Source organism: Telmatherina bonti (assembly GCF_933228915.1).
Source record: "Telmatherina bonti genome assembly, chromosome: 6".
Classification (NCBI taxonomy): Eukaryota; Metazoa; Chordata; class Actinopteri; order Atheriniformes; family Telmatherinidae; genus Telmatherina; species Telmatherina bonti.
The window spans coordinates 38,146,748-38,162,863 of NC_136624.1; the positions used below are offsets into that span (position 1 = coordinate 38,146,748).

Here is a 16,116-nt window from a genome sequence, read left to right on the forward strand (position 1 = left end):
TCCAGCAAACAGAGAAACTCTTCCTTCTTCTTTGGCTATGACAGATTTTGCAGTAACTTGGCAACATTCAGTGTTTACAGTGACCAGAGAGGCAACTTGACTTCCCCTGCGCCAAAGGGATGCCCTGGGTCCCTGTGACCTCACTTCCTCCTTTGTGCTACTTCCACCTCATGTGCATTTTTAACAATATTTTGTTCACTTTTCCAACAATTTATATGAAAAAGTGTCTTTATAAATCTCAGCAAGAGAGAAGAAAGTATGTGCATATAACACTGGTTGTATAAATATTAAATTTATTTGTTTTTGATGATTTTCACTCACATATTTTTTTTTATTTACGTAGAGGAAGATATTCCTCCAAATAATTAAGTATGGGAGGGAAAGTGTGTTTTATTTTCCATTTGGCTGAAGAAAAGCCAGCCACAGTGTGACATTTGTGAGTGGGGTTGTGGGTTCATTTGTGTTAAATGTAACAGCAGTGTGTGATTTCAGCAGTGTGTGAAGCAATCACAGGCGGTGTGGGGGTGCAATCATTTCTAAATCAGAAGTCCCAAATTTCAGAGGCTTCGTTTTGTGCTCTGAATGTCTCTGAACTCTGTTGTTCATGCTTCTCTTTATTTGTTATGGTCAGTCGTACAAATATAACCTGGATTCACCGTGTGTGCACAGCTGATGCACAGCTGGCTTAACGGGTTAACTCACTCAAAGCTTGATGATCTGGATAAACTAGGTTATATTTTGTATCAGGGACTTGCTTTTCTGAATAAAATGTTAAAAATAAGAATTTAGTTGCAACTTCGTTGAGAACTCAGTGACTTTCTGCTTTTTGTCTTTATATCCAGCTGAATTTAATAACAACACGTTATGAAGACTTACAGTCATGTGTGACGTCCACCAACAGATTAGGTTTGGTCTGTAACTATGATACAACAACATACAATGTGTTTGGTTGGATGTGGGACTAGCAGCAGTGATCCTGTCCTCACATCGGAGGGGTGGAGGCTCTCTGCTCCTCCAGTAAAATAACTGGGCTGGGCTCGACCGTACGTTCAGCTCCACCTGAAAACTGTGGTATGCTTACAAAGTGCAGAGGTGTGTTCAGTGTGGTTTCATTGTACAAAGTCGATTTACGTCTGTTAAACTTTAAACTTATCATTTCAGATGGGAAATATATAAATAAGTGAAGCAGATGGGAAAGGGAGCAGAGTAATTTATTGATGATCTTGGACTATATTGGTGCTTTCAAACATTTAAATATTCTTTGACTAACAGGAATCACTTTAAGATGAATGATTATCATATATACGGATTGTAGAGGGGACCACTATATGGGATTTTCCATTTCCTAAGTGACATTACCCTGTTATTGTATTCAGCAGGGGTGGGCAACTCCTGTCCTCCAAGGCCGCAGGCAGTTTCTCCGCTGCAATACACCTGACACACATCTGAGCTTGACATTAAGCTCTGCACCAGTCTGTTTAGTAGCCACTGATTTGAGTCAAGTGCGTTGGAGCAGGGAAACTCCTAACTCTTGCAGAATTGTGACCGTCTGTGACTGGAGTTGCCCACCCCTGTTGTATAGTATGCAACTTTAGCTAAACCGGCTTGAAATGATGCAACACGGCAGACTTGCATTGCATTTGCAGGACTTGTAATATATCTTTGGAGTTAGCTAATCGTTGCATTTACTTCGAACAATCTATAACATTTTTTTTATAAAGCACTTGTGATTGCAAAAAGCTATTTACAAAATAAAAATATTATTTGCATTAAAAAATATTAAATAAAATGAAAAGAAACAGCTACTATTTTGTTTTCTCTCTCACACACCCAGAATATAAGATCATAACCTGGCGTTGCTGTGAACAAACGGTATCTTCTGGTTCCACACCAGAACTCACCGTGACCCAAGAGGTCGTCGCCACAGGAACAACCCAGATCCGAGAAGGCCTTCACAACAGCCATGGCAGCTGACCAGACATGAGCCATCGCCATGGCAACATTTTTGCAGACCAAGCAGGCAACGATCTGGGGATGGAGGATCCCCATAAGGACCTCAAACACTTAAAAATGTGAAAATATAGATTTAAAAAAATACACAGAACTGGAAAAATGACAAAATAGCCTTTTTAAAAAAAATAAAAATAAAAAGGTACATCATTTAAATAATGGAGCAAAATAAAAATCCATGAGGCTGAGACTCTCACATTGCAAACGTAGTTTGACTGAACCGATCTGAAGCATTTCGCTTGTAGAGAAACATTCCAGCTATATTTTATTTCTTGTCTAGATAAGATCATACCAAGGTTAATACTTCCAGCTCACTTAACTTGTTTCAAGGTATTAGTAGTCTTGTCAAAAACAGAAATACTTCACATCTGCAGCTACAGAAAATGTCTTTACTGTGTTTGACTTCTTATTTCACATATTTGAGGGGAATAAGCTCCATTTGAGCTTAATTTGATCAATAATCTGAGTAGAAATAAACAGAGCACCAATAAAAGTATCTATTAAATATTATATTACTATTTTTTTTTGTTTTAAATGTCTGCTTTGTCTTGAGCAGACATAGCAATGCTTGTTGTGTGGAGATCTTATCACAGCACCACTGACACCGTTTGACTTTTTGTAAGAGGAAATGCGACGTTGTGATTGCTGGATTGCATGTGTTAGCATAAAACATGTCTTCATCTGACCTTTCGCTGCTTCCTGACCTCAGCTAGAGAGTGGCTAACTTGAGATTCCTACTTTTACTGTTGCTACGGCCCGTTGCCAAGGAGATAAGCAGGAATAACACTGAGTGGCTTCGCACTTTGCTGTCAAACAGCAGTCACGCCCTTCAGTGTGGAACGTAGTGAAGTCAGCCATCTCTGACCTCAGTGCGGTGTCAGTGTTTTACATTTTGGGCTCCAAATTAGCTGGAATGTTGTTGTTTTTCCACAAATGTTTCGCTTGTGAAATTGAGATGTTCACTATGTGGATCATTGCATAATTATGATGTTTTCTTGTGCTCACAGCACATGTGTGACATTTAGTCTCTCTTTCTGTGTGCAGTCGCAGCCGAGCCAGGCAACACCCAAACCGGCAGCTCAGGTCTCCACTGTGAAGCCAGCAGAGTTTGAGGTATCGAACATTCCTTTGTAATGCAGTTTAACCTCTTTTGCCTCCACCTCTTTTTCCAGAGAAACTCATTTCTTAACTTCCTGCGTCTGGCTGACCCCTGACCCGCCATTATCAGAGATGTGTTGCTGCTTCCTTTACTGTTTCAGCTCGGCGTTGTGTTTAAAAGCCACAACGTCAGGCTTTAGACTGTTCTCAGACATAAACAGAAAATAAAATGCACCTTTTCCTTCCTCTCAAACAGCAACACCCAGCGTAAGAAATGCCCTGGAACAATGGAGCAGACTGGCAGATTTCAGGTGTAATTACACAACACTTCGGTTTGGCGTCTGTTGCTGGAAATGGAAATTCTGCAGATTTTATTACGTTTTTATCATAATTTGGCATAAATCATACTTTAATAAATGCATTTCCAACATATATTTCTTTAAGGTCTTTTGCAGCTACACTTGTTTTTCTCTCCTCAATCTGACTCTTTTCAGGATTCTGTAAATATTTACACTCAGACAGTGTTGAATGAAGTAGCGTTGCCAAACTGGAGTGTTTTTACTTGTCCTTCAACAAGACTTAATGGTGTTTATTTGTCTAAAAAGTTATGTTATTAATAAAACTTGAAGCACTCAGAGAGCTCAGAGCTTCACCAAGCCAATGTCTGTTTTTTCTTTCAAAGATTGTGGCCATTATTCTTATTTTGAAAATATTTAATGACAAAATGACCTTTTGATAATAAGGAATTAAAAAATTCTGGATCCAGATAATGAATTGGATCAACCCTAAAATTGAATCACATGTTCCTCAATTCATGTAAGATTTCCTCAAAATATCAAATAAATTCTGAGTTATGTTGCTAATAAACACAAAAACCACCGACTTCATGTTTTGTTTTGTTTTGTTTTTTAAAAAAAAGGATATAATATTTATAGCAGTTGATTTTTTTCCACTAAGAATTTTTTATAGACTTGGCTTATTTTGCTCGGTTACGAGGTGACTCTCTTCCTGCCTTGTTGACCTCAGTCACTCGTCTTTGCTGACTTTGCCACAGTGGGGCAAAACTTTTCAGGTTTCATCGCATGGGGAAAGTTTGACATATTCCTCTGTGTGACACTGTATCCAAAACGCTTAACTTAGAATAGAATGCAATGATAGTAACAAAAACCCTGACTAATGGAATAAAGTACTTTTACATAAGAAAAGCTCATGTTGCTTTATTTGCACCAACGTTTATAAAACCAACAGACACACAAAAACATTTCACACCTAAGCAAGCAGCAGATTGATCACATAAAAAAATTAACTTTTCAGGACTGACTTAAAAGGTTTTGTGCAATCTGATAAATTAAAGTTTGACATCTTAGATTTCATCCACCGACAAAAGACAACCATTCAGCTCAATGCTAATGTACCATTTAAAAGTCTGTTTTGTTATTAGGAAACATTAACACATGCATCATTAAACCTAAACCTGCAGTCTGCAGCTACTCAGCTGATCACCTGATCTCCTGACCTGCAGCTGACCTCTGAATCCAGATCAAACTTTATGGCATAGTTTTATTGCTTTTTTTTTTATCATTATCAGTTCATAATTTCCATGTAAGCTGTTGATGGCATCAATTTTACAATGAGAATACCTTCCAAAAAAAAAAACCCAAAAACACACTTTTATCATGTTATTAAAAGTTTTGAAAACTGTATTGTAGTATAATAACCTGTAGCTCTGATGTCTCTGGTAAATTAGTTTAAAATGTTGAGTACCAGAGATTGTGCTGAAGTTCTAATGACTGCAGGAAGTTGAAATAAAAACCATAGACCTCATGTCAACTTCACAGTCTGAGATCCAAACCATAAAGCAAAAAAAGTGTGTGTCTTAAACCTTATTTATTCATTAGTATGAACTATTTTTCCAGTTGAAGTTACATTTTTAACCATTAACTTTGCAATTTGTTAAACTTTTTCTTTTACTTTAAAGCGGTTTTCCTTAAAGATTTGGTTCTTGCAGAAGATCTGCACAAATGGAGGGATAGCGCATGGGGAGAGGGAAGGCATCTGCCCCCGCAACCTGACCCCTGATAAGTGGTAAAAAATAGATGAATGGAGGAAGCAGAACTTGAGAATGTGACTTTCAGTCTTTGTTATGGTTAAACAAACCAAACAAAACTAGAAAAAGAACATGTAGGCCATGCTGAGTGATGATTCTATGAGCTAACTTTTGTGTAAAACCGGCGGTGTGACCCTTTGGCAAGGCACCAAGGCCATGCAAGTTTCCAAAGATCCGAGGAAACGCTAACATTGACGATCATCTTCTCCAAACTTGATGCTTTGCAGAAAGCATCATCGGGATCCACCATGGCTTCAAAGCCTGAGGTGGTTACCACAGCAACAGATGGAGCCACGGGGAGTGGCGTTGCAGCAGGAGGAGCTGCCAGAGCTGGAACAGCAGGGACAGGGTCATCTAAAGCCAAAGCAGAGGTAGATGGACTCTGAGTGAAAGTGGAAAACGGGGCTTTTGGCTGTTTGGTGTCACGAGCATCACAGCTTTCTTCTCTTGGTCATGTTGAAGCAGCTCTGGCATCTTCTTCCCTGGCTTTGTCTGTGTTTTCATGTTGTAAAAAACCCGTTTTACTTCTCTGTGTGTGATGCCGCTCTGGCTCAACCATCCACACATCTTGATCTTTTCTGCGCATCAGACCCTGAACGCTCTCCGTGTCACATTAATGAGCTCTTGTATCTTCACGCTTGGGATGAAGGCTCCTCACACACCGCAGTGCTGACTTTCTGAATAATTTCTCACAATTCTCTTTCAACACATCTTCCTTGTTTGAAGACTAACACTACGCTGGCCGGTGCGACTGTTATTGACATGGAAGGGAAAAACGTCAGTCCTGGACTGATGTCAAAGGTAATGACCTCAAAAACAGCTGGTGCTTTTTCATGGTTGGGTTTCTGGCTAAATCCTTACAAGCTCCAGCATTTTAACACAAAGGTCAAATCTCTCCTAAATCCCACCTGAGATGAAGGTCTTGTCTGCATTTCAGCTGCTGTGACGTTTTCATTGTTGTGTTTCTGAACAACTGTTTGGCTACATGTTTGTAGACTCCAGCTGCCTCCCAGGTCAAAGCCACAGCTTCAGCTCCTTCTCAGGCTTCAGGAGCCGCTCCCACAGCTGGAACAGCAGCAACCTCTTCTGAAAAAACAGTCAAGGTAGACTCGACTGCTGCAGGCGGCGCTGACTCTCTTGAGTTTCATCTTTCAAGGCCTTTCTGGTTTTTTGGCTTTTTCTGTTGCAGTTTTCTCACTTTTTTTAAATGTCTGGACTTGAAAACACCCAAGTATCTACTTAAGGCTTTGCTCTGGGAGTTTATTTAAAAACTTCTACTTCTTCCGTCTTCTTTCTACTTTGGACCGTTTGAAAGTATTTGAGGACTTTTAACTCATCGTCTGCAGCTTTCTGCTCAGCATGCCTCTGCTTGTTCTACAGCAGCGCACTAATAACTGTGTAGATGTGAGTCAGAAGGAAAAGAGGACACATCAGGTTTTTAATATTTCTTTTCTTGTGCTGGTCTCATCATCACATCCTAACCACAGACATCATCATGTTGGTGGAGGCTTTCTCTCTGCTGACATTAATCCTTTGCAGAAGTTGCATGTTCTGACACAACCTGTAACTTCACTGGACTCGTTCTCGGCCGGTAAAAGATGTAAATTTGTTGTATTTTAGAGTGCATCTTCTGCAGCAACAGTCAAAGTTGACATGCCCAAAACCGATCCTGCTAAAACATCCAAGCCAGCTGCTGCAGCTGTGGCTGGAAACGTGTCTGTGCAAGGAAACAAAGGAGGCGCTAAAACACAAGCAAAGGTAGATGATGCTTTTCACCACCTGCGTGAAAACTGGCTCCTTTAATACTACTACTACTACTACTGTAATATCTGCCAAATATTAGGGTTTATTCTTGTTGTGGTGTGCTCAGGGACACCTCCAAAGAGTTTTTATTGATCTAAACATATGAAAACAAAAACAGATCACAAGCAGAAAACATCATACTTGTTCTGATATCGATCCTCAAAATGTTATCAACTAAACCAACATTGCAGTACGACTGTAGAGGTGGGGTTCTAAATATTCTTATTGACACTGATTTTTTTTCTTTTTTCCCTTTATGACCCTAATTCTGGATCTGTTTTGCAGGTCCAGGTGGAAGTTCCTTCTGCAGCAACAGCAGCAGCCAAAGCGGTAAAGTCTCACTAAGCTGTGGAAGCATGTTGCTTGCCGCCGTGTGCTAAGTTGTGTTGCGTGTGCAGGCACCTGCTGTGGATCCGTTTGACGCCCTAGCTGGCACACTACCATCATCAGATCCTGTCGCTCCCTCGCAGCCTGCTTACACCGGGCCACAAGTCAGAGAGGTAGCTGCAGCTTGCATGCGCTTGTTTTTAGAAAAGTGAAACATAAGAGAACACTGAGATGCATGTATCTGGTGTGTGTGTGTGTGTAACCGTGTGACGCATGTGTCGCAGCATGACATCACCAGTGAGAAGGCTCAGAAGTGTGGAGAAAGAGACGACACTTTGCCTCCAGGCTACAGACTTAAAGATATGGTCAGTTTGCTTTCTGCTTCCACTACTTTGGAGTTACTTTTTTCATTTGGTTTTTTCATCGTTGGATTCCTTCACAGGATCCCCTCCTTATGACAGGAATTCATTCCTATGGAAGCTATATGCCGTTAAGGCTGCTCCTTTTTGCCACGTACATCACTGCCTTTAAAACTGATGGAAACATGGCTGCTAATTCACACACAGCTACTGAGACCAACACCAAACATTCATACACACTTATTGATGGATTAGTGACCTTATAACTCTTTACAGATTGTTGCCGAGCAACCTCTGAGGAATTTAACCTGGATGTTTCAGACCATCAAGCTACAAAATGTCTGTCTTTAGATGCTCACATTTCCTGATGACCTGTTAATGAAATGCCTTTGACAAGCGTCACCTGGCTGCTGCTTAACTTCTTAATCCTCCTTCTTCTGGATGGAGCTCAGTTTTGTTGCATAAATAAAGCCGGGGTTGTTTATCTGAAGTTTTTAGCTACCCCATTTGTGTTAAATGTAGTTTACTATTATCATAAATGACTGAACATTTACAGACTTGGACCTAAATGTAAGTTTTTCTCCAGTTATTGAAGCACGTCTCTTGTTTTTGTTCACATATGAATGAAACCTTCTTGGAAGTGTTTATGTCTTGATATATTTTGCTTTATTTTTGCATTATCAAACTAATTAGCATTGTTTTTCTAGGCTCCAGTCGCTGCAGATGTTAAACCTAAAGATGTGCCTGTAAGTAAAGTTTTCACAGCTTGAATCAAACCTCATGTGCAGCAAAAAGTCACTTCTTTCTTCCACTTTCTATCTTTTATTCCCACAGCCATTAGACTATATGATAAAACCTCCTGAATCTTACTCCCACATGTACATGCATCATCTAGGGAGAGTGGCCTATGTTATTTTTGTTGTGATTTTAACCTATTTAGTTATTTATTGATTTATTTTCAATAGCGTACCTTTGAGAGGTGGAAGAGTGAGTGCTTTTATCAGGCCGCCAGACAATTTTAATTTCCCTTTAGTGATGAATAAAGATCGATCGATCTAGCTATCTATCTGTCTAAACAATGACACTAAAAATAAACTTGTCAAAACCTTTAAAACTATTTATCTTCACTAAACCCAAAGTGCTTTAAAATGAATGTTTTCTGACCCGTAACGGGTCAGTTTTCCTTGCTACAAACACAATATGAGACTTCTGTTCTTGTCTTAATTGAAATAACAAATGATTACTTTAGAAAATCAGTTTTTTACTTGTAGTTTTGGTTTGTAACTATCAATATTCTAGTTTCATACATATTCATAATAGGAATTATAATCTCAGCAACAAGCTTTAATACCTTACTGAGGTGATTAAAGACCAAAAAACTTAAGTCAACTACATCATGAGTGCCCAAAGTCGGTCCTCGACGGCAGCTGTTCTCCAGGTTTTCCATGTATCCATGCTCCAACTCACCTGGCTTCCATTAAATGGATCCAACAGCCTATGAAGTTCTGCACAATGTCTGATTAGTTTGAGTCAGCTGTGTTGGAACAGGGATACATGGAAAACCTGCAGGATTGTGGTCCTCGAGGACCGGAGTTGGACACCCCCCTACATGAACATAAAAACTTTGTGAGAGAAAATAACCTGACATAAAAAAAAAGAAAAAATTTGGCTTTGATCTAAGATAGTTGCGGTGAGCAGAACATTCAGAGATGCACTTCTCATTAACATTTTTAATCAACTGTAAGCAGGTGAACAAAACAAACACACATTTAAGAAGCACTCTTTCTACTCTGACTTGTTAGTTCCTCTAGAGAGGGGAATGTTGCATTGGGGGTTGTTGGCTCAGCAAACGGTACATAACCTACCTCCTCTGTTGGAAATGATTGCTTCATGTCACACAGTTTACACACACACACAGTGCAGCTGTAGGTTAGGCTTTACTCACCTCCAACACACCCATATGTGCATCACAGCCTACTCCCAGTTTACCAGGTTTTTATTATTGTCAGTGTCATCAGTTCCAACCCAAATAACTTTCCTCCTGAGAGACTTCAGTGTTGAGATGAAGGAACTGGATTTTTGGTGTGAAAACATTTCGTAAGAGAATATTTCAGTGAATCTTTGGTCTCTGATGTGGAAGGGTGTGTCTGTACTTTTCTTTCGCTGTTGGTACATCCAGTCTGGTTTGCATTACATTATTTTGCCCCTTTGTTTGCCTTGTGACTTGGTTAGTTGTGCCCTCTAGTGGTGGATTATTAATCAGATCCCTTTCACTTATTTTCTCTGCGTGACTTGTTAGTTTTATTAATGTGACAGGTCTTATGTTTTTATCTGAAGGTATTTTCTTCTTCTTTTTTAATCTCAGAAACCACTGAGTAAAGATGAGGCCCTGAATTCCCTCTCAGCTGGCTTCATGACGTCCACCGTTCCGCCTGAACCCAAGAAGCAAGAGGTGAGTCTTGGAGCGCGTAGTGCTGAGATGCTCATCCATCCCACACCTTTTACATGCAATGCACCTTCCTGATAACTTTGTGCCGTTAGTGTGCAGAGCTGAGCAGAGCGTGCATTTTTGTTCTTATTTATCAACAATTATTTCTGCATCTTCCTTAATGCAGCTCCAGGCTGATGACTATTCTGTCTCTTTGCAGAAAGCTGCAACTCCTGCAGCAGCTCCTCCTGTGGCTGTGTGTCCTCCTGCTGATAAAAAAGCTAAAACGAAGGAAGTCAAAGATGATTTCCCACTCAAGGCTGGACTCGCCTCCGTGGTAATGTCCTATAACAATTATGTAGCCACTGGTTTGTTCATCGTAAAACTAAAACCAACCAAAACTCAGATGATTAATACTCCACAAAGTAAATATCTCATCTGATCATGTTGGATTTTGTTTTGTTTTTTTCTGACTGATGCAGAAATCGGTCCCTCCTGTTGCTGTGTGTCCTGCTCCTCCCGCTGATAAGAAAGCAAAGATGGATAAAACTGCTGCTGATTTCTCACTACAAGCTGGACTGGACACCAAGGCAGACACAAAACCCAAAGCAGACATGGTGAGGTTGAGATCAAGCTGGAAAAATGAACGTCACTGTGTTGATAATAAGCAGCGGATTACCTGTACTCATCGGTTCTGTTCTCCCGTCAGGGCGGCTCCATGTCCCTGGATGCCCTCAGTGCCCTTAGCGATACGTTGCCTGCAGATCAACCAAAACCAGAATCCCCAAAACTCAAACCAGAGGACATCGTCTCGGTAGGGCTATAAAAAAACGCACCCTCTTACCTTAAATGCAAATAACTTTTTTATTTGGTAGAATGTCTGGTTTTCTCACCTTTCCTCTGTAAACAGGAGGACAAGCTGAAGAAGGAGAAGGGTGTGCTTGTGGGAGAGAGGGAGGACACTCTTCCTCCAGACTACAGGTTTAAAAAGGCAGAGCTGGAAAAACTTCCTGCTCCAAAGCCTGAAGTAAGACGGGGAAAATAACTCAAAGAATGTTTTTATGAAGAGATGTTGGATAAAACACCATTTCACCACGTTCCCTTCTCTGATCCACCCTCCTTCTCTAAAAGCCCACCATGGGAACTGGTGAAGCTCTGGACATCTTATCTGGAGACTTTATGACGTCCTCAGCAGCTCCAGTTGTCCAGGCTCCTGTTGTCTCCCCATCAGCAGCTCCTGCACAGGTACAGATCAGCAGATGGAAAACAGCATTTCTAGAAACTTCACATCTATTTGATGATTTCTCTTGGATGTTTAGAAATCTTCTGCTCCTCCTGCTGACAAGAAAGCCAAGATGAAGATGGGCTGTGGTGATTTCTCCCTGGAGGCCGGTGTGTCTGCAGCTGTTGCCACGGTACAGTACAGCAACGCCACGCTTTCGCCGCAGTGTCCTGCAGGCGTTGCTTCCTCTGCCGAGGCCAGCGCTGAGCGATGTGTGTCCTGTCAGAAAACAAACAAAAATACTCTGAATTTCAGTCATTGTCTTCAACGGAGAGTCCTGATTCATAACCTTCAGTGTCAGTTTATTTCCTGTGCAGAGTCAAGTTATTTTCCATGATGCCTTTTTTATTTAAAACAAAATCAAACTTTCAGATTTTAATTGTTTTGCTGAAATAGTTTTCATAAAGTTGCAGTGCTGTGTTGTCTTCTGCAGAAAGTTGAATTTTCTGCTGATAAGAAAGCCGAAGCAAAGAAAACAGCTGCTCACGCCGTGACTGATCAGGTATGAGACACCATACCTGATGATATTTATTTATTTCTGTATTTCTTCGCCGCTGCTGGAGAAATTTGAAACAAGCCGCAGATGAAGATGGAATCATCTCCTCCCTTCTTTTCAGGGTGGCTCCATGTCTCTGGATGCTCTCAGCGCTCTCGGTGACACATTGGCAGCAGATGAACCAAAACCTGAACCTCCTAAACTCAGACCTGAAGACGTCGTCTCAGTAAGAGCAAAATCCATCACTAACACGACGTTTCCAGCTTTTAATGGCAGGAAAAACTTCAGCTAATACTCTGTCGGCTACATTTACATCTGGGCTTGTTTTCTTTTACCAGGAGGGCAAGCTGAAGAAGGAGAAGGGTGTGCTTGTGGGAGAGAGGGAGGACACTCTTCCTCCAGACTACAGGTTTAATAAGGCGAAGCTGGAAAAACTTCCTGCTCCAAAGCCTGAAGTAAGACGGCGACCGTTTGACTTTTAAAGTTTCAGATATTTAAATATTTGATGTTTTAGAGTTTGTTTAAAAGCGTGTAAAATGGATTCATCGCTAACTTCAGGATACGGATTCTTCTCTTTGTGTTGCTCTGCAGCCCGCTATGGAAACTGATGAGGCTCTGGACATCTTGTCTGGAGACTTCATGACCTCCTCTGCAGCTCCTGCTGTCCAGGCTCCTGCTGTTGCCCCCGCAGCTCCACCTGCACAGGTATCCTGTCAGCGTACAGTTTCACCACAGTTTCACAGATAACTATCTGCTGTTACGCAGACAAAGCCTGGAGATATTTATTCAGTTCTGTCTTTACAAACTCTCTTCTAGCTATTTAAATTTATTCTCTCTCTCTCTCTCTCTGTTTTTTTTTTTTTTTTTTTTTTTTTTTTTTTTTAACTTTATACATTCCCAACAAGGTTTTTAAACTTCCTGTATAAAGAACTATTGTCTAAATATTCCAGGTAAAAGTGGAGGATGTATCAGCTCTGGATGTCCTCTCTGGAGATTTTGTAGCTTCGTCTAAAGCTGCAGGAGTTCATGCACCGGTTCCTCCTCCTGCTAAGAAGGAGCCAGAGGTAAATCCATATATAAACACAAATATGTGCATATCGGCTTTTCAAGCTAACGAGTCCACGTTCTCACAGTTTCCTAACGTCTGTGATCATCAGTGTGCACGTTCTGCAGCATATGTCTGTATTTCTGCAGCAAAGATACATGTTCCTTCAAACAGCCTCCTCTCTTGCTCTGCCCACAGGCTGGCTCCTTGCCACTGGACGCTCTCAGTGCTCTCGGTGACACATTAGCCGCAGACGAACTGAAACCAGAACCACCAAAACTCAGACCAGAAGATATTGTCCCTGTAAGGAGCACAAGTCCTCATTCTGTTGTTTTTATTGGGTGAAATGTTGAATGTTTTCTGCCTCTAATAGTAAATAATGTTGTGTTTATTTCTGTGATGTGCATGTTGTCATGAGGTTTTTCTCTCCTCATTGGGGTCCTCTCCACCGAGGGCTGCCCCTGCTCTGACTGCATGGGTGTTGCTGTGGGGGCTGTCCCTGTCTGGGTGGTTGGGATCCCGCGCTGCAGCCTTACAGTTGTGGCGTGGGTCCTGTCTGCCACTGTGGATGTATGTGTGTGTGTGTGTGTGTTTTATCTATTTGTTGTAAATTGTTTTATTATGTGAAGCACTTTTTTTAAGCACAAAAAGTGCTCTAGAAATAAATTTAGATTTGATTTGATGAGGTTTTTGTGTGATGACAAGCAGGAACTGGATTTAGTTGCATACATATATTTGCATAAATGTTCATGCATTTTCACCCCTTTTTTAATTTTGTTTTTTTTTTTTACAGGAGGACAAAGTGAAAAAGGAGAAGGGTGTGCTTGTCGGTGAGAGGGAGGACACACTTCCTCCAGGCTACAGGTTTGATGAGAAGGAGCTAAAAAACCTGCCTGCTCCAAAACCTGAGGTGAGACTCAGAATGTGAGCTCAGGCATCCAGGTGCCGTCAGCAGGGAAAAACATCATTCTCAGAACTGCATTAGTGTTTGAGTACTTACTTCCAGTCTCTGTTTCTGCAGCCCACCATGGGAACAGGTGAAGCTCTGGACATTTTGTCTGGAGACTTCATGACTTCCTCAGCTGCTCCTGCAGTCCAGGCTCCTGTTGTGCCTCCATCAGCTCCTCCTGCACAGGTGCAGATTTGTGGAAGTAAGAAGAACAAGCTGAAACAGGGAGAGTCATATTTCATGTGGTGCATTTCATTCTGTCACCCCCCAGATCTCTGACTCCACTTTGGCCGCCTTGGCAGGAGATTTTGTTGCCTCCACTGCTGCTCCGGCAGTCAAATCTTCTCCTTGTGCTCCAGCTGAATCTGGCTCGCAGGTAGAAACTTTAGCATAGCTTCAGCTTGTTTTTAGAGTTTTCCTGCAGACAGATCAGATTTTTTTCCTTTTCTGTGGACTCAGCTGGCAGCAGAAGCAGGCGATGCCTTCGACGCTCTGTCAGACACACTGAAGGATATCACACCTGCTCCTCAACCCGGCCCAGTCCCTGCTAAAGACATTGTCAAGGTAGCCTGTACACTTCAAATGCACACTTTTTAATGCAACGCTTTCAGAAAAGCGAGTAACTTCAGCTGTCTTGTCTTGTGGGTTTGTTTGATCGTCGTAGGAGAAGAAAGCTGTTGAAGACAAACTGGTAAAGCTGGGTGAAAGAGATGACACACTGCCACCAGAGTTTCAACCCACCGAGAAGGACCTGAAGGTAAACTGAAGGCTGCTAAAGCAGCAGCCAAAAGTGCATTGATGTCGCTGAATTCTTCTGCTGATAAGAGAATAAGGCAACACAAATCAGTCTGATGCTTATTACATTTATTATCTTTGTCTATTTCATATTTTGCTTCACCTTGTGTCTAATTTTATTGTATTTAATGTAACAGAAAAAGGCAGAACATGAGAAAAAGTTAGCAGCAACATCCAAAAAGGTTGGGTCACATGATACAGTAAAATGATAATCAAAGAAAGGAAGAAGAAAATGATGTTAAGCTCCCATTTTTATTCCTCTTGGCCTCACAGGGCTCTATGGACGACAATGCAGCCTTGGACCTGCTGTCCACCGACTTCTCTGCAGCTCCCAAGCCTCCTGCTCCGCTCACCGAGTCCACAGCAAAGCTGGAACCTCCCGTGTTGGACTCGGAGCCCCTGAAGGTAACAAGAGATAACCCCCCCCCATCCAGAACAGACATCATAGAAATAAGGCACAGTTAATTATTTTAATTCTAACATCATTTACACTTACCTGGAGATGTTCTCTGGGAGGTTTGTTGACTGAGGAGTAAATTATGTTGATGATTAAAAATTTGACCAGAAATGTTCTTGCTTGTCTTTTCTAGCCAATGGCCGGTCCTGTTCTGGACTCCCTGTCCGGCTCGCTGCTTCCTGACTCCATCAAGTCTAAATCGAAAACAGACAAGCCAAAGGTAAACTGAAGATGTGAGATGACTTCCTCAGATGACAGAAAACTGGATCGGCAGGAGATCTTGTGGATCAATGACTTTCTTTTTCCTGTTTTGAAGCCATGTTGCTTCTAGTTTCTGACTGGTAACAAAGAACATGTTTTGCCACAATCCCAGCTGAGTTTCCACTGTTCCCAGTTACAGCTCTCCTGTTTCAGCCATGTTCTCTATCAGTCATCTATTTATCTACCCAAAGACAAATAATTCTAAGTTTATATCCAGATTCAGTTTGACAAAACAAATCCACACAGAAACTTTGTCTCTTCTTCAGGTTTGTCAAAACAAAATAATTTTATGTCATATCAGTGTTTTTATTGATTTATTTTTGCGTGTTTGTTTTTTTAGAAAATAAGAAAAAGATATATATATATATATATATATATATATATATATATATATATATATATATATATATATATCCACCTGCAAATATATATTATATAAATGTAATCAAGCTTTCTTTTTTTGTTTTATTTTCTAAAAAATAAAAACTTCTTTCAGAACTTCACACAGAGCTGATGTCACTTCTGTATCATCTTATTCCATCATTATCAAGGTTGTTAATGACAAGTTAAACTGATAGAAAAGCCAGATTTAATCAAAGTTACTGCACGTGTATGTATGCATGTATATGTATATATGTATATATATATATATATATATATATATATATATATATATATATATATATATATGTATGTATA

The 16,116-nt window shown here is 40.8% G+C and overlaps 1 protein-coding gene across 1 annotated transcript in view; it reads left to right on the forward strand.

Moving 5' to 3' along the window:
- cast (calpastatin) overlaps nucleotides 1-16,116 on the forward strand; it is a 28,714-nt gene that overhangs the window by 10,276 nt on the left and 2,322 nt on the right. Inside the window, exons 2-30 of the mRNA XM_079242271.1 lie at nucleotides 3,055-3,123; nucleotides 5,443-5,586; nucleotides 6,211-6,318; nucleotides 6,836-6,973; nucleotides 7,304-7,348; nucleotides 7,417-7,518; nucleotides 7,630-7,710; nucleotides 8,412-8,450; nucleotides 10,070-10,156; nucleotides 10,353-10,469; nucleotides 10,615-10,749; nucleotides 10,842-10,946; nucleotides 11,043-11,159; nucleotides 11,264-11,377; nucleotides 11,452-11,547; nucleotides 11,848-11,916; nucleotides 12,032-12,136; nucleotides 12,249-12,365; nucleotides 12,502-12,615; nucleotides 12,861-12,974; nucleotides 13,154-13,258; nucleotides 13,749-13,865; nucleotides 13,977-14,090; nucleotides 14,176-14,280; nucleotides 14,364-14,468; nucleotides 14,569-14,661; nucleotides 14,837-14,881; nucleotides 14,973-15,104; nucleotides 15,290-15,376. Coding sequence (XP_079098397.1) covers nucleotides 3,055-3,123; nucleotides 5,443-5,586; nucleotides 6,211-6,318; nucleotides 6,836-6,973; nucleotides 7,304-7,348; nucleotides 7,417-7,518; nucleotides 7,630-7,710; nucleotides 8,412-8,450; nucleotides 10,070-10,156; nucleotides 10,353-10,469; nucleotides 10,615-10,749; nucleotides 10,842-10,946; nucleotides 11,043-11,159; nucleotides 11,264-11,377; nucleotides 11,452-11,547; nucleotides 11,848-11,916; nucleotides 12,032-12,136; nucleotides 12,249-12,365; nucleotides 12,502-12,615; nucleotides 12,861-12,974; nucleotides 13,154-13,258; nucleotides 13,749-13,865; nucleotides 13,977-14,090; nucleotides 14,176-14,280; nucleotides 14,364-14,468; nucleotides 14,569-14,661; nucleotides 14,837-14,881; nucleotides 14,973-15,104; nucleotides 15,290-15,376 — 2,919 coding nt within the window. The remainder of the gene's footprint in view (nucleotides 1-3,054; nucleotides 3,124-5,442; nucleotides 5,587-6,210; nucleotides 6,319-6,835; nucleotides 6,974-7,303; nucleotides 7,349-7,416; nucleotides 7,519-7,629; nucleotides 7,711-8,411; nucleotides 8,451-10,069; nucleotides 10,157-10,352; nucleotides 10,470-10,614; nucleotides 10,750-10,841; nucleotides 10,947-11,042; nucleotides 11,160-11,263; nucleotides 11,378-11,451; nucleotides 11,548-11,847; nucleotides 11,917-12,031; nucleotides 12,137-12,248; nucleotides 12,366-12,501; nucleotides 12,616-12,860; nucleotides 12,975-13,153; nucleotides 13,259-13,748; nucleotides 13,866-13,976; nucleotides 14,091-14,175; nucleotides 14,281-14,363; nucleotides 14,469-14,568; nucleotides 14,662-14,836; nucleotides 14,882-14,972; nucleotides 15,105-15,289; nucleotides 15,377-16,116) is intronic.